Raw genomic sequence first — 14,478 nt, 5'->3', positions numbered from 1 at the left:
TACTTTTCCAGAAAAGAGTAGTGCATTCTCCAGTCTGAAGAATTATTTGGATTCATAATGTCCTGATATAACAAATTACTGATAGCTATCAAATGTTAATGTGTTATCATGAAAGGTGGTAATTTAGAGGGGGTGGGGGATTTATTTATTTTAAAGGTAACCTACATAAAATATGTGGGAAAAACTAAGTTTCATGAAATATTAGGATTGTAGAAACTATGTAGAGATGGTTTGAAGATGTAGAAGGAGAACTTTAATATTTGCTTTTATGGTTTCTCAGGGATGATGGAAGCTTGTCTACAATGAGTTTATACCAATATAAAATATTATAGATTGGGAGGGGGGAGGGGTAAGGGTTCAGAGAGTGAATATATTTATAATGGAATTTTAAAAGGTGTTCTTTTCCTATCTTGAGGGAAGTTCTAATGTTTGGTTGCACAGAAGAGCAATTAGTATGTGAAAACGAAGCTAGTGATTAGACTTGTGCACAGTGAAAAAGAATTGCCATGATAATGTTTCTATAAAAAAAATTATAATGAGGGGGACGTGGCCAACTGCCCAACAAGACAGATGCGTTTCTGTGGAGCTCCGTACCAGAGACTGACAAAATCGAACAAAAACACGAAAACGGCTCCCTCAAACAGCAGTACACGAGCCCCCCACACAGAGACTGTAATGGGGCGCCCAAAATAAGAAATTCCACCTTCCAGAGCCACCTAAAGCACCCGATATTAGGCTCTTGTTTGTGAGGTCTACTCCACCAACACCTGCCAAGATGGCGCCCGAGGAACTCAGTGAGGAGGCGGCCTCGGAAGACTCATGAGGACAGAGAAAGCCTTACCTTGCCCCCGGCAGCAGATGAGGCCCAATACCAAGCTTCCAACTCGGAAGAAGACTCATCCCCAGTGACGAAGAGGGACATAAGAGACCTCATAGCACAGTGGTTTCCATACTCTTTTATGTTCAAGGGGCCCTTAATATTTCAATATTTTTCCAAGACACCCCAAGTAAAAAAAAAATTCTAGGTTGTATATATATATATATATATATATATATATATATATATATATATATATATATATATATATATATATATATATACAGCACTGCGGCATATACTGGGCCCCTAATCTTGGGAGTGGCACTGAATTTTTTAAAGACACAATCCAGACACAATAACCACTACATAATGTTGTAGTGGTTATGGTGCCAGTAGAGCCGTCGTTTCCTCCCAGGGTAAGTAGTCAAACTGTTTAAGAACAGTTTGACAACTTACCTGGGGTCTGCCGGGATAGGGGCTGTAGTGTGTGTGTGGTGTGCGTGTGTGTGGGGTGCAATATATCTGTGAGGGTTGCAGTGTGCGTGTGTGTGCACAGGGGTGCAGTGTGTACGGGGGTGCATTGTGTTTGCTAAGGATGTAGTTTGTGTGTGTGAGGGGTGCAGTGTGTGAGGGCAGTTTGTGCATGAGGGGTACAGTGTGTGTGGGGGGGCAGTTTGTATGTATGGGGGTAGTGTGTATCGGAGGTAATTGTGTGTATGGGGGGCATTGCGTGTGTGTATGGGGGAGCTATTGTGTGGTGTGGGATCTGTGGGGGTAGGAGGGCAAATAAATAAATATGTACTTTATTTTATTTTTAATTAAAAATGATATCCCCCCTCCCTGCTTACCTTTGCCTGGGAGGGTGGACATTTCCTGTAATCCCTCGTGGTCCGGTGGAGAAGCCATGGTGGTCCCACTGGTGAGAGTGAACTGCAGGTTAGAGCTCCCCAGGGTCCTCTCTCCGTCCCTCCCCTGCCGGCTGTCAGTAAAGTGCTAGCGGGCCGGAGAGGTCCCTCTGGTCCTGCAGAGCCGGAAGGGGGGAGCACAGTTCCTGTTGCTATCATCATAGCAGCGGAAAAATAACTCACAGCTCCCCTGTGTGTTTGGGAACCGCTGTCCTAGAAGAAAGGAGGGAGGTGTTGAGGGCAGACCTGCGGAACACAAGGCAAGAAGTGGGAGGTATCCAGAAGAGGCTTACAGAAGTGGAAGCCATGGAGAGTGCAAGAGACAACCAGCTGGGTCGTTATGCAGGAGCTTACCTCACAGGTCCAGAACATCACGTGGACTGTCACTTCATTGGAGGCCCAACATAGGAGGCGGATTATCTGGATACCAGAGACTACTGACGGAGAAGCCCTAATGACCTGCAAATACCGCCTACTAACGGTAATGGGCATAAGAGGGAGCAACGAGCTCGGCATGATAATGTCTGCATTCAGGATCCGCAAAGCCGCTACAGCCCCAGCAGACAAACCCAGGGACACCAAAGTAGTCACAAAGACATGGCAACCAGATCCGCGATTATGAACCGCTCCAGAAACTTAGGCAATGTGCAGTTTGAGGGTAGCACAGTGGCCTTCTACCTCCTGTTTGCAGCCCTTGTAGAAAGAACACAACTGGCACCAACAGCCAGAAGACTAAGAGATGCTGCATTCAGATACCGGTGGGGTGCAGACGGAACCCTGGCGGCGCAGCGGGGAGACCGGACACTCACCCTGACCTCCTCAGAGGACCAAGAGAAATTCCTCCGACAGCTGAACTTGCACGACGCAGACAAGGGAGAAGCCAGAGAGGAAGACGACCAGACGCAGCGACAACCAAAGAGTAATCAAGGACAGAAAAAAATTAAAAAACGCTAATATGTGCAGGCCACGGCGAAGAGGCAACCCTGCACTTAAGCAAGTAGCCACCGCACTCACCTTGAGGGAATATCATAGCCTCCTGCAGCTGCAAGACACAGTGAAAAAGGGGACTGACAAAACACTTGCCCTAAATGCTGACCACCACAGTCCCACAAAGTCCCTGTATTTTGCTTTGGGCAAAACTTATGGGCTCCTATAGACCGTCCAAACTCTTTATAATGTCTCCAACTATCATAGACCCATGATAACCCCTAGTAATAGTTTGCTACATAGAAGAGACCCTATGGTAACCCGTACCAGTAGTTTATTAAGTGATGTTACTGTGTAATTGTTATTATTGCTATTCTCATACCATGACAAAGTTGTATTCTGAGTTTGTAAACTCCAATAAAATACAATTAAAAATATATATATACATATATATTGTAATTTGGATAGTCCAACAACTCATACCACAATGGCCTGAAAATGGGCCAATCCGTATACATTTTACAGTACACTGATAAAAATATTTTTTATTTTTTTTGGTTGACAGATCAAGTAAGAAGTAATCATAATAGGGAAAAAAAAAGGATTTAATACATATGGATTTTTTTCCTCTGCTCCTCCATTTTTCCCTCTATTGGTTACTTCTTCTCACTTGATCTGTCAACCAAAAGGCATACAAATGCTTTTATCAGTGTACTGCAAAATTTATGCATAATATTTACATTTATAAAGAGGAGGTACATGGACAGAACTTCGGCTCAGGAAACAAAAAAAAACTGTTCGCCCAAGATCTGTTTTGAAGTTAGAAATTTTGAAAGGGTCGCCAATAGCCGGAAAATTATTTGGGAGAAACCAAATTCACAAGTCTAATAGTGATGCCAATTCATTTGTAAGACTTCGCCAAGTGTAAATAATGTTAACATATGTAACATTATGCATGATTCAATTGCTCGAAAGTTTGCCTCTGCACTTGAATGTCATATGCAAATATGTCTATATGTGTGTGTATATATTTACATATACATATATATATATATATATATATATATATACACACACACACACACACATATACTTATATTAATTATACAGTGACTTTTTGCAGTGCATAGAACACCACATAGGGAACAAAGGAGAATAAATAAGCAAAAAACTCAAATAAATAACAAGTGCAATTTTTTTTTTTTTTATATTTACTTTAAAAAAAATACCAATAATTAAACAATACTACAACACATTTCTATTTTGGAGTAGCGGATACCAATTTAATTTTCAAGCACTTATGTTGTACATAAATACAGACAATTCTGGTGTCATAAATTTGCCACTTTTATACATAATCTTCATTTTGTCCAGCTATGAAGAACATATTTTCAGAAAACAAATGTTCAATAAAAAAGGTTTTCCAAAAGAATGGACGGTTTGCAAAATGATACATCTCAATCAAGATTGTACAAAGTGATTGTAGTTATCTAGAAGAAAGTTACAAATATTTTAGGAATATAATAAAGTACAACGTTGTGCCCAAATTTGTAGAAACAGGACAGCTAGAAAGAGGAAACCTGAAGTCAGAGGAAGGAAATTTAGAGGGACAGTCTTGGCACCAATAAATGTATTGAAGAGTGCTGCACCATAAGCCTGCCGTCTTAATCATACCAGAAAGACTTCCTTATCAAAGGTAGGCACACAGTCTCAACCCCAACAGCACTGAGTGAGCTGCTTTTAATTCACAAACTGGCTGCAGACAAAGAAACTACAAACAGGTAGTGATATCCTTACTATATGCCTCCCTGGGTGTCCTCTCCTTCTATTGCAGGCTATTTTGTTGTTCAGATCATTGTTGTGATTGTTCAGAGCTGTGAGCATACATTTTTAATAAGGAAGTCTTTTTCTGGAGTGAAGGAGTGTGGTTAAAAAAGGTGGGATTACAGAACAGCATTCTGCAAAACATTTATTGGTACCCGGAGTGTCTCTTTGATGGTTAGAGCATGCTAGGAATAGTTCATGTAAAGAATAGTAGAAACGTGGAAGGGATTTTCATCAGTGGTGGTGGAGACTTAATATATTGCTGCCCCAAGTGATAAAGAATTGAAGAGATAATACCTGTGCTTCTAGTTAAGAAATGGGTAGTCAAGAGGGGCATTTGCTCTTTTCTGTTATTAAAATGTTTCTTCGATGATGCACTGTATGCTATTAGGCTATCTGCTACCTACACATAAAAATGAATCAACATATAACCAGAACAGCTATGTGTTGTACTAATATGTAACAGTCTGTGGTGAAATATAACAGAGAAACTGATATAAGTAAAAAACAACAAAAAACAAAAAAAAGAACAGAACAGAACAAAACAAAAACTGAAGATTATGAAATGTGGCTTACATTGAATTTCTATTAAAATCACAAACCATATAAAATGTAACACATTTAAACTTTAATAAAATTTTTCGATGACCAAGCAAAATGGCGTAACTTTCACACTTATGCACTGCAAATTAAAATATCAATTACATTGCTAATAAGAGAGATATTTAAATAAATAGGAAAATAATGTTAAAAAACCTTTGGTCTGCACCTGTGTAAAAATATATATATATGTTGAAATAAATAACTTGAAAATTATTGCAGAAAAAAAATTGACACTTAGCTGGTACTTTTGCCCATTTGGTTTGATTTCAACATTTCTAAATTTCCTATTCTAATGTAATCTAAGATATAAGCAATATGTTTACCAATATTTTTTTTTTTTGTTAATGAATATTGCTGGATTATTGCATAGACTCAACCAAGGGTGAGAATGGTTTAAAAAATAAATAAAAAATAGATTAATGTAATTAAAAGAATGACCACTGTAAATACTGCCAACTCTATCATGATTTTTTTGACCTAGGAAAAAAAAGGAAGATTATTTTTCCCTCAGTATGCAATAAAAGTGGAAAGGATGCATGCAATGTAAATGTATGTAAAAACACGCATCAAGGCTAGTTTGCCGATTAATACTTTTTGCATTAACAAAGCAATGTGCTGTGTGCTATATAATTGTATATAGTTCTAGCACTTACTAGGTCAGACAGGGATCTCTATGTTGCATGTGGTTGTCAACATCTTTGACACAAGCTCTGTCTTGGAGCTAAACAGGTTTCAATGTATTACTATTTTGCAATATTAAGCTGGCAAAACACGGAACATATGTGGAGTGTGCCTAGGAATGGCTAAAAGAATTACCATAAGGAACAACCATAGGCAATAAATACATAGGTTAGAAGAAAAACAAAAAACAAACAACAAAAAAAACAGAACAGCTACAATATGTACTTCATTATGCTGAAGAAGAGGAGAAAATAATACAAAAGCTATTTTCTTGAAATTCTGTCATGAAATCCTAGAGTGATAATATATTTAAAAAGTGCTCTTTGTTTGCACCACTGGACATAAAGATGATTATTAACTGTATTTTTTTCCTGACAACCAAAGCATGACCATAGAAAAAAAAAAAAAAAAAAAAAAAAAAAAGCACTTTGTGATTAAGTTAAAGGTAGGAAAAAAATATATAGAAGTAGAAGATTAGATTTCATGATGCACAAAATAAAAAAATAAAATAAAAAAGAGCCAGCTGAACTGGTGCAGCTGAAAATCCTCTTTAAGGGCAACATTTGTGTCAGTAACTTATGTCTAATTTTTATGTCCTGCATAAAAATGGCTTACACACAGCACTGCACAATGGGACAAGACAAACAGCACGAGCATGAGGCTTTGTGTGTCACTATTCAGAATGTCACCGACTTGGACATATGTGGCATGATTTGATGGCCTGTATTAAAATTGTTCTCCGAGATTGCTTTGGGAATGGCTGGGTATTTTGCTGGTACCTTCGGTGTGTAACTTATAGGTGTTTTTTTATCTTGGCTTGTAGGACCACTCATATTAGTGGCTGAAGTACCAGTATTCATGATTAAGCTGAACGAAACGACACCTTGCTGAGAACCATCAAGCAATGGAAGTGCTTTTTGCTTGCTGTTTTGTAAGTTTTGAGTCATGCCGTGAGACACTTGGACATGGGTAATTGTCTTTATCACTTGACAGGGGCTGAAACAGCCAGGTATGGATGGTGAAGATTTAGTACGAACGTTAACAGGCTCTTTTAGATCCGTGTCTGTAATCAATAATGTGGGCACACTGCCTGATGGCCATTGCTGGCAAGACAATGAAGGGGAGAGTTGTGGAAGCTTGTCAGCGTGTTTGGTTCTTTCTGTGGACAAATCTAAAACATTGCAAACGTTAGCCTGCCATGCTTCATTTTCTAGTTTATCCAAGGACGCATCTGTTGGGCATGGGGGCCATTCGCACTGATCCAAATCTGACATGTTATCATACTGAGAAGCGCTAGAAGGGCGCCTTTCACTTTCTAAGTCATGAGGCAAAAGGGAGTCCATTTCCACTTTGGCAGTAGGGGCAAAGCTTACTTCTGTTGTAAGAGGACTATTACATTCCTGGGGTGTAAAGGTATGAGTTCCATGAGACCAAGACAGGGAATCACAAGAGCCAAAATCCTTACTAATAGATTGAACAACACTTTTGTTTTCTGTAGATGATATGGTCTCTGTTGTGCATTCCTCTGCATGGATTTGCTCTTTTGATAGTTGAGAAATATCAGTTTTTGGTACACCATTATCTTGCAAATGTAATTGTAATGGAACTTTATTAGCATTGTCCTCTGTCATTGGGTTATTCTGGTTAATATTTGTACAAACTTGTAGATTGACTAGAGAATTATTTCCAAGTGAACATGAGGATTGCACTGTAGAACTCTTTGTACCCACAAGTTCACTGACATTATCTACAGACAGTGGTTCAGTATCTTGTTTTAAGTCTTCCTTCAATACATGGACTTGTACATTATTTTGAAAAGACATGTTTTGGAGTTCTGTCTTTGCTTCTGCTGGTATTTGTACATAGTTATCCGTGCCAATATGCTGTATCACATTTTCCTTAGCAAAATCCACCTTCTCCTCTGTTTCTTTCAACTTGGTGATACTCTCATTATCAGATTCTGGCTTCAATTTCCCTTTGTGCTGTGTAACAGATGTGCTCGTATTGCCCTTGTCACTGTTTGAGTTATTCTCATTAATATCTGTGGCTAGTTGCTTGGATGTCTCTGGGTTACTTTCACAACCAACCTTATTTTGACCGTTGCTTCCTAAAACAGGTGCAAGTGGCAGAAGGTTGACAGGAACATCTTGACCCAACGTCTTTTTGGGGAATTCCTCAGCTTTTCCTGACATATAAAGAAATATAAATAGAAGTAGTAGTCAGGCGATAATCTCTATATAATCAATCTTTCACTATGTAATCAGGTCAAAAACAATTAATATGATCAGATTTAAAAAAAAAAAAAACATAACAAAAAGCACACAAAACTGAAAGATAATAGGTAAGGACCGGTTGTATTTACATCTCTTTAGACCTATATTTCTCAAGTGTCTCTACCATGTGAAGCACAACTCTCCTCAAAGAAGGTGCTTTATTCCTAAAACAGCAGAAATGTTAAATTTAATCCACTGAATTAACTGGTATGTTACTTTCATTTCAACTAATATAAACAACAATATAAACATTTATATCTGACTGTTAACAGCTACATAGCAAATTGTGAAGAATAAAAATAAATCTTGGTGATAGGGTCATGTGAGGCAAAGATCATCATGTATCAAGCCCCCCTACAGGTTGAACAAATATCTAATTTCCTAAAAGAAGGAAAAAAAAAACAACAACCCACAGATCCTTACTATTGTAGCGGACCCTGGGTAACCCAGCTGTTACCTCCGTTATTAATAAAGGACCAGACCCATTTCCCCCCCAGTAACTGGACGACACACAGTTCCAGGGGTACAACAACAGCTTTATTGGCCACACTCGGCTTTATACTCTCCCCATGCAAGAGGGTGTAACACAGGTAACATACAATGTCCACTCCCAGGGTCCTCCCCCTGCCAGGGACACGTATCGGAACCGGAACCCTAATCCCTTTTCCCCGCCATCAGTGTCCCCTCCCAGGGGTCTGTACGTGTGACAGGAACTCCATTTCCTTTGTGCCCTGCCTCCACTACCCAAATACAAGGTTTCCCACTTCCCGTGGCAGGGGTGTCTTCTTCCCAGGAGTCTCTGTACCTGGGAGTCCCAGCGCAGGAAAGACCGCCCACCTCCTGGGCTCCCAGGCACAGAAAGCCCGCCAAACCACCATTGTCCCCAAAGAGTGTCCCCACCAATCTCAGGGACCCTCAGAACAGTAAACGTCACGAACAGCCTCCGTTCGCGAGGTCCCTGGGTGAAACCAGGCATGGGAAGCGTCTCTTTTCGGGACACGAAGGCTCCCCCTGGCCGGCGTTCATCTATACGCCACCAAGGGAAGCACTCATTAATTACTTCCCTTGCGGTTTCACATTTATGTTGCAAGTTGTCAACGTTCAAATTGATTGGTGTGAACATTCCAAGGGGCACTGGGGAGGTCGTCATTCAATGAAATGGATGGTATATTTTCGTTTTTGGCTATTTGTGTATGTATATGTGTATTTAGCTATTGCTATTAGCTATGCATAAGCTTCTAATAAAAGATAAGAATTAGTGACTATGAGGAACAAAATGGTGGAGATAGCAGAAATGATAGGGTTGGGTTTGGGTGTGTCCCTGATTGGGGTCTTGGGGAGGAGTAATTTGATTAGGCATTAGGTTCCACCCCCCAGGTAAAATTGGGACCTAGCAATGCTCCTGGTAATAATGGATTTCAGTTGGCTGTTGTGGACTACACATCTTATACTTTTTTCACAAAAATTCAGTCTTTTGAATATCTAAAGCCATCAGTTGCATATAGTATGAAGAATGCAAACAAAAAGTAAGTGGCACCTGGAGGTGGCAATTCAAGTTTTAGCTTGCGTAGCTCTGACATCGACGTCTGTAATTGCTCAACCACTATATCATCATCATAGCTTAGAGACCGGGCAATTTGCTCTTGGAGAAACTCTCGAAGATCCTCCATGGACATCTTGAGTAAGCGTTCTGCAGGCAAAAGACAATTAATGAGCTTATATACAATATACGCTTATACAAGATATACTGCATGCGAGTTGCTCACTATTTTCAGAATGGCCAAACAGTTACTCGTAAAAAATAAAAAAATAAATAAAAAAAAGTTTGACTTATTTTTTACGCGATCTAGATAATGTTAGTGAGCCTCACAAAGGTTATAACGGTGTCTACTGTGCAAAAGGTATTTGCCTTGCTTTTCAGTTCTGGATTTCCTCTGCAGGCCAGATCAGCCCGATGTGCAAACTAATATTCTCCCTTTGTATTGCCATTATCCCTTTAAACCCATCACCTCCTTTTTGAGGACTGACGTCATGCCTTGTAAGTTGATTGACATCCATTTCTGATTGTGGAACAAAATGTGCCTCAGTAACCAGCACCACTACTAGAATATAATTTATTTTTAGGTTCTCTCTGTAATGGCAGATGAGCTAAAACCAGCTTGGGAACAGTCACCAAAGGGCAAGCTATTTGAGTAGTCAGTTCCAAGTATTCTCTTGTGCCTCTTTTAGTTATTTTTATGATAATGATGATATAGCAAGGTTAAACCCCCAGTTAACTGCAAATAAGCATTTGTTTTGTTTGTTGATCTATGTTGTTTAGTTTAACAAAGTAATGTCGTACGGATTACAATTTTGTCAGGAAAGAACTTTAAACCTTCAATTGAACTTTGCAAATTGTATATACTGTATATGTTTCTTTAAAGATGAGAGTAATGTAGAAGACACGTTAGAATATATATTATATTCTCAATAGTATTTAATTCAAGCAACATTACTACTGTCACTGGGTACTATCATGCAGTTATTGCCTAGTCTGGTATACCGAAGTCTTTCAATCTGGGTATATCTTCTAGAGGATCTTTAACAAATACATTTTTCGATTTTAATGCAGTATTATTAACTTAGTGGGAAATCCCCAATCCGTAACTTATATTTTTTGATCTCAGCTGTAATGTTAAATCTTTAAAACATCTTCTTTACGTTCTAGTAGCTAAAAAGAGGTCTGGGAATACCATTCTCCCTTCAAATTTTGTAGCTCTAAGGTGTGGATTAAGTCTCAATTGTTTCAGGAATAGATATTTTACGGAAGAGTTTAGGAACCGGATAATTACACCTCTGGGAGAGGAGGAATCACTATTTCTGGCTCTATAAATTCTGTGGCATCTCTCTAGAGGGAATAGAGTCAACTGGTGTGTGTCAACAAATTGAGCAATAAATTCAGTGACATATCCAGTGAAATAATTTTTTAGGTCCTCCGATATACCTTTAAGTCTTACATTGTTTCGACAAGATCTGTCTTTTAACGGGGTAATTTGTTATCCATCTCCTTTAGTGGATTTTTTTTTTTTTTTATTCTTTATTTTTGTTGTGCAGGTAGGTACATGGTAGTATCAAACGCCACGACAGGTACATATATATATATATACACACATATATATATACATATATATACATACATATAGGCTTAACATTGGCAAGAGTATGTGCACATTTTGAGAGAGAAAAAAAGAATATATATGAAATATAAGATATAAGCAAGATCAACATAACAGGCTTAACAATGGTGTCATTGCAATTTAGGTTAGCACGTGTGAGAACTAGGTTTCTTTGCTGTATATACTGCGGTATTTTGGGTGCTGGAATTACCAAGTCTGCTTGAAAAACAAGGCCAATGCTTTAATCTTAAGGATCAGCAGACCTGTGGAGTATCAGTAGATTAGGGAAGTAAGTGAGTATGCTGGCTGCACTATACAGTTAGAACGTCAGCGTAGAAGAGAAAAAAAATAAAAATGAAACAATTAATGCTTAACAACGCTATTCTAGCTATACTCGTATTGTTATGCTGTCACAGGCTAAACATGCAGTTCTATGATGCTAGTCATGGATGTCTGGGTTGTGTGAACTTGTAGCAGGTTCTTGAGTAGTTCTGATCAAAGGTATTAGAGGAATAAAATAAGAAAATAAAAATTAAAAATTAGTATTGCATAACATGCCTATTCTGGTGCATATGCTGTCACTGAGCGTTAATAAAAGGCTTATACTAAACATGCTATTCTAAGGACTTACTGCTGCATATTGATCAATAGTTGTACGAGAGGTTGTAGGTCACCGTTTAACAAATATCATATGTTAGTTGAACAGTTATTAATCAGGATTAAATAGCAGGAGCCTGGCTTGGCATCTGGGCAATGCGGTAGAGCTACCAGGTGTCAGACTTGTGTGCTAGCCGCAAGGCGAGTGTCTGGGCTTTAGGGTGTTGCTAGCTGTAGCCCCATCCCATGAGGTGGGTGAGGCAGCGGCTATAGTCCAGCACTGTGCGGCTGTAGGGATTCCCCCTTCAGCCTATTCCCACCGGTATGGTGTTGTCCCCCAGAGCGGCGCTGTGTGGGTCTTCCTGCCAAGGTGAGAGTTGGCCATTTGGTGGTAGGTTGGGGCCTATGGGTCTACCGTGTAGGTCTGCGGGGCGTCGCATAACGTTCTCCCGTGTGTTCTCTTGGCCCGTCGCTGCTGTCTGGGAGCTTGGATCTGAGCTGCGTTGGGCTCGAGTGTGCGGGTCAGGTGGGTTGCTTGTTTGTGGTAGTGGCTTGGCGTGAGGGACAGTGTGTGTACCCGGGTGGCATGGGTCTCTGGGCCCCAGCCCGGCTCCGGCCCTGTTCTGTGGCATTACCTTCTGCGTGCAGGCATGGCGTGCCGCTGCGACTCTGGCGTGTCGCTTGGAGTCTTGCTGGTTCTGTGTTTTATGCTCGGGTGGAGTGCTGAGGCTTGGGGCCTGCCTGGCTGTCTTGCTCTTCTGTGGACAAGAGCGGGTATGTGGACCCGGGTTTGTTGCTCGAATCGCCGGCTTTCGGTGGCTGCGTGGCCGGGCGGCCGTCTGAAAAGCCCGGGATGGGAGATCGTAGTAGCGTCGGCGGGTTACAGGTCGAAGCCATGCGGCTACCAGGTAGGCTGCTTGCCGATAGGGTACTCCCTTGCTCCGCAGTGTCATGCAGAGGCCCAGGCACAGCCGGTCCAGGGCTTCCAGGGGGTGGGAGGGCATATAGCCCTGGGAGGCCATCTTTAGGTATGCTTCACGTGTCCCGTGTGCTTGCGGTTTGTGTAGTCTGAGTAGCTCGTTTGTGGTCATGCTGTTCCTGTCAGGTAGGAGACCGGGATATCCCCCACCGGTCTGGGGGGGGGATAGGAAGTCTGCAGCAGTTTCTGGGGTTTCTGGTGCCGTAGAGAGTGGCCGTTTCTCCACTCTTCCAACTCCAGCAGGCCTCAGTCAGTGTTTACCTTGTGTACCTCCGACAGGCATCACCTGATACCGGAGTGCACCCCCGACGTGGATGGTGCTCCCTGGGAGGTTTTTGGGCTTTGTAGCCGCCGTTTGTGCCGTATTTATTGCTCGCCTAGCCGGAGCTCCGTTCCCCTGCGTCCGTGCAGCTTGGCGGTCAGACTCCGCCCCCTTTAGTGGATTTTTTTAGGGATGTATTCTGAGACTGAAGGTGAGTAACCTCTATGCGCGCTTTTTCAACTTCACTATTCTGCTCTAGCAATTTAGAATTGAGGATAAACATCTCTTTAATTACTTTTGCTAGATTCTGTTTTAAATCTTCTTTTAATCTTTTCACAAAGATCATGCATCATCTTTGTAAGGCTTAGGTTCGTTATTGACTCTGGAGAAGATTTGGGGGGTAATTTTTTTCCCTGAGCTTCCTTCGAAGGAGGGGGGATATAGAACTTCTGAAAAATTTAGATTTACATGATTCTGATTTGGGAGAGTAATATGCATTTAAAGATTTATTATTTTTTCGGTATTTCCTGCAGATGGAGGCTTTTTGGGAGGCATGTTTCTTAGAGATCAAAAGAGCAAAGATTTCTGGATGCAAGAAATAGTAATATATGTATATATAGCAATATATGTGATCCTTAAAGGGACACTATAGTCACCTTAACAACTTTAGCTTAGTTAAGCAGTTTTGGTGTATAGAACATGCCCCTGCAGCCTCACTGCTTAATCCTCTGCCATTTAGGAGTTCAATCCCTTTGTTTATGAACCCTAGTCACACCTCCCTGCATGTGACTTGCACAGCCTTCCATAAACACTTCCTGTAAAGAGAGCCCTGTTTAGGCCTTCTTTATTGCAAGTTCTGTTTAATTAAGATTTTCTTATCCCCTGCTATGTTAATAGCTTGCTAGACCCTGCAAGAGCCTCCTGTATGTGATTAAAGTTCAATTTAGAGATTGAGATGCAATTATTTAAGGTAAATTACATCTGTTTGAAAGTGAAACCAGTTTTTTTCTTCCATGCAGGCTCTGTCAATCATAGCCAGGGGAGGTGTGGCTAGGGCTGTATAAACAGAAACAAAGTGATTTAACTCCTAAATGACAGTGAATTGAGCAATGAAATTGCAGGGGAATGATCTATACACTAAAACTGCTTTATTTAGCTAAAGTAATTTAGGTGACTATAGTGTTCCTTTAATAGGGAAGAAAGAGAAGTAGAGGGCACAAAAAAACAAAACAAAACAAAACTTGTATTTACTCTGTCTTTTCCGGCTCCACTATATACGAGAATGAAGGAGGGAGAGAGAGACCCAGCAGAGAGGAGAAAAAAACAAAACTTGTATTTAAACCTTAAGTCTTTCTCCTTTGCCTCCACTCAATACGGGAGTGAAGGAGGGAGGGAGAGCCCCAAGAAAAAAAAAAAATATATATATATATATATATATATCAAGTCAGCAAT

General features: G+C 40.5%; 1 protein-coding gene across 1 annotated transcript in view; it reads right to left on the bottom strand.

Moving 5' to 3' along the window:
- Positions 1-6,217: 6,217 nt before the first annotated feature.
- The window catches only part of LOC134579456 (USP6 N-terminal-like protein), a 170,237-nt gene continuing 161,976 nt past the window's right edge, over positions 6,218-14,478 (bottom strand). Inside the window, exons 15-16 of the mRNA XM_063438752.1 lie at positions 9,571-9,723; positions 6,218-7,945 (exon numbers count right to left, since the gene is read on the bottom strand). Of these exons, the coding sequence (XP_063294822.1) occupies positions 6,438-7,945; positions 9,571-9,723 (1,661 nt within the window). The 3' untranslated portion in view covers positions 6,218-6,437. The remainder of the gene's footprint in view (positions 7,946-9,570; positions 9,724-14,478) is intronic.

Source organism: Pelobates fuscus, chromosome 12, assembly GCF_036172605.1.
Source record: "Pelobates fuscus isolate aPelFus1 chromosome 12, aPelFus1.pri, whole genome shotgun sequence".
NCBI classification, from domain to species: domain Eukaryota; kingdom Metazoa; phylum Chordata; class Amphibia; order Anura; family Pelobatidae; genus Pelobates; species Pelobates fuscus.
This window is presented reverse-complemented; position numbering and strand designations above follow the sequence as displayed.